Source organism: Antrostomus carolinensis, unplaced genomic scaffold, assembly GCF_000700745.2.
Source record: "Antrostomus carolinensis isolate BGI_N321 unplaced genomic scaffold, ASM70074v2 scaffold37742, whole genome shotgun sequence".
NCBI lineage: Eukaryota > Metazoa > Chordata > Aves > Caprimulgiformes > Caprimulgidae > Antrostomus > Antrostomus carolinensis.
In genome coordinates this window covers 2,648-2,863 of record NW_010302333.1, presented here as the reverse complement: position 1 = coordinate 2,863, position 216 = coordinate 2,648, and the positions used below count along the sequence as shown (strand labels likewise).

General features: G+C 66.2%; 1 protein-coding gene across 1 annotated transcript in view; it reads left to right on the top strand.

Moving 5' to 3' along the window:
- Positions 1-56: 56 nt before the first annotated feature.
- The window catches only part of CRTAC1 (cartilage acidic protein 1), a gene marked incomplete at both ends in the record, with an annotated part of 2,782 nt that continues 2,622 nt past the window's right edge, over positions 57-216 (top strand). Inside the window, one exon of the mRNA XM_010163768.1 lies at positions 57-202. Within this exon, the coding sequence (XP_010162070.1) occupies positions 57-202 (146 nt within the window). The remainder of the gene's footprint in view (positions 203-216) is intronic.

The following is a 216-nucleotide window of genomic DNA, read 5'->3' as shown; positions in this document are numbered from 1 at the left end:
GGGAGACAGAGGCAGGAAGGGTTCCCGTCTCCCCCCATCCCCTTGCGGCTTCCCAGGGCTGGATGACCCCTACCAGCATGGACGTGGCGTGGCACTGGCTGACTTCAACCGCGATGGCCGAGTGGACATTGTCTATGGCAACTGGAACGGGCCACATCGCCTCTACCTGCAGAGCAGGGGCCCCGGGCGAGTCCGATTCCGGGTGAGGGCTGGGGC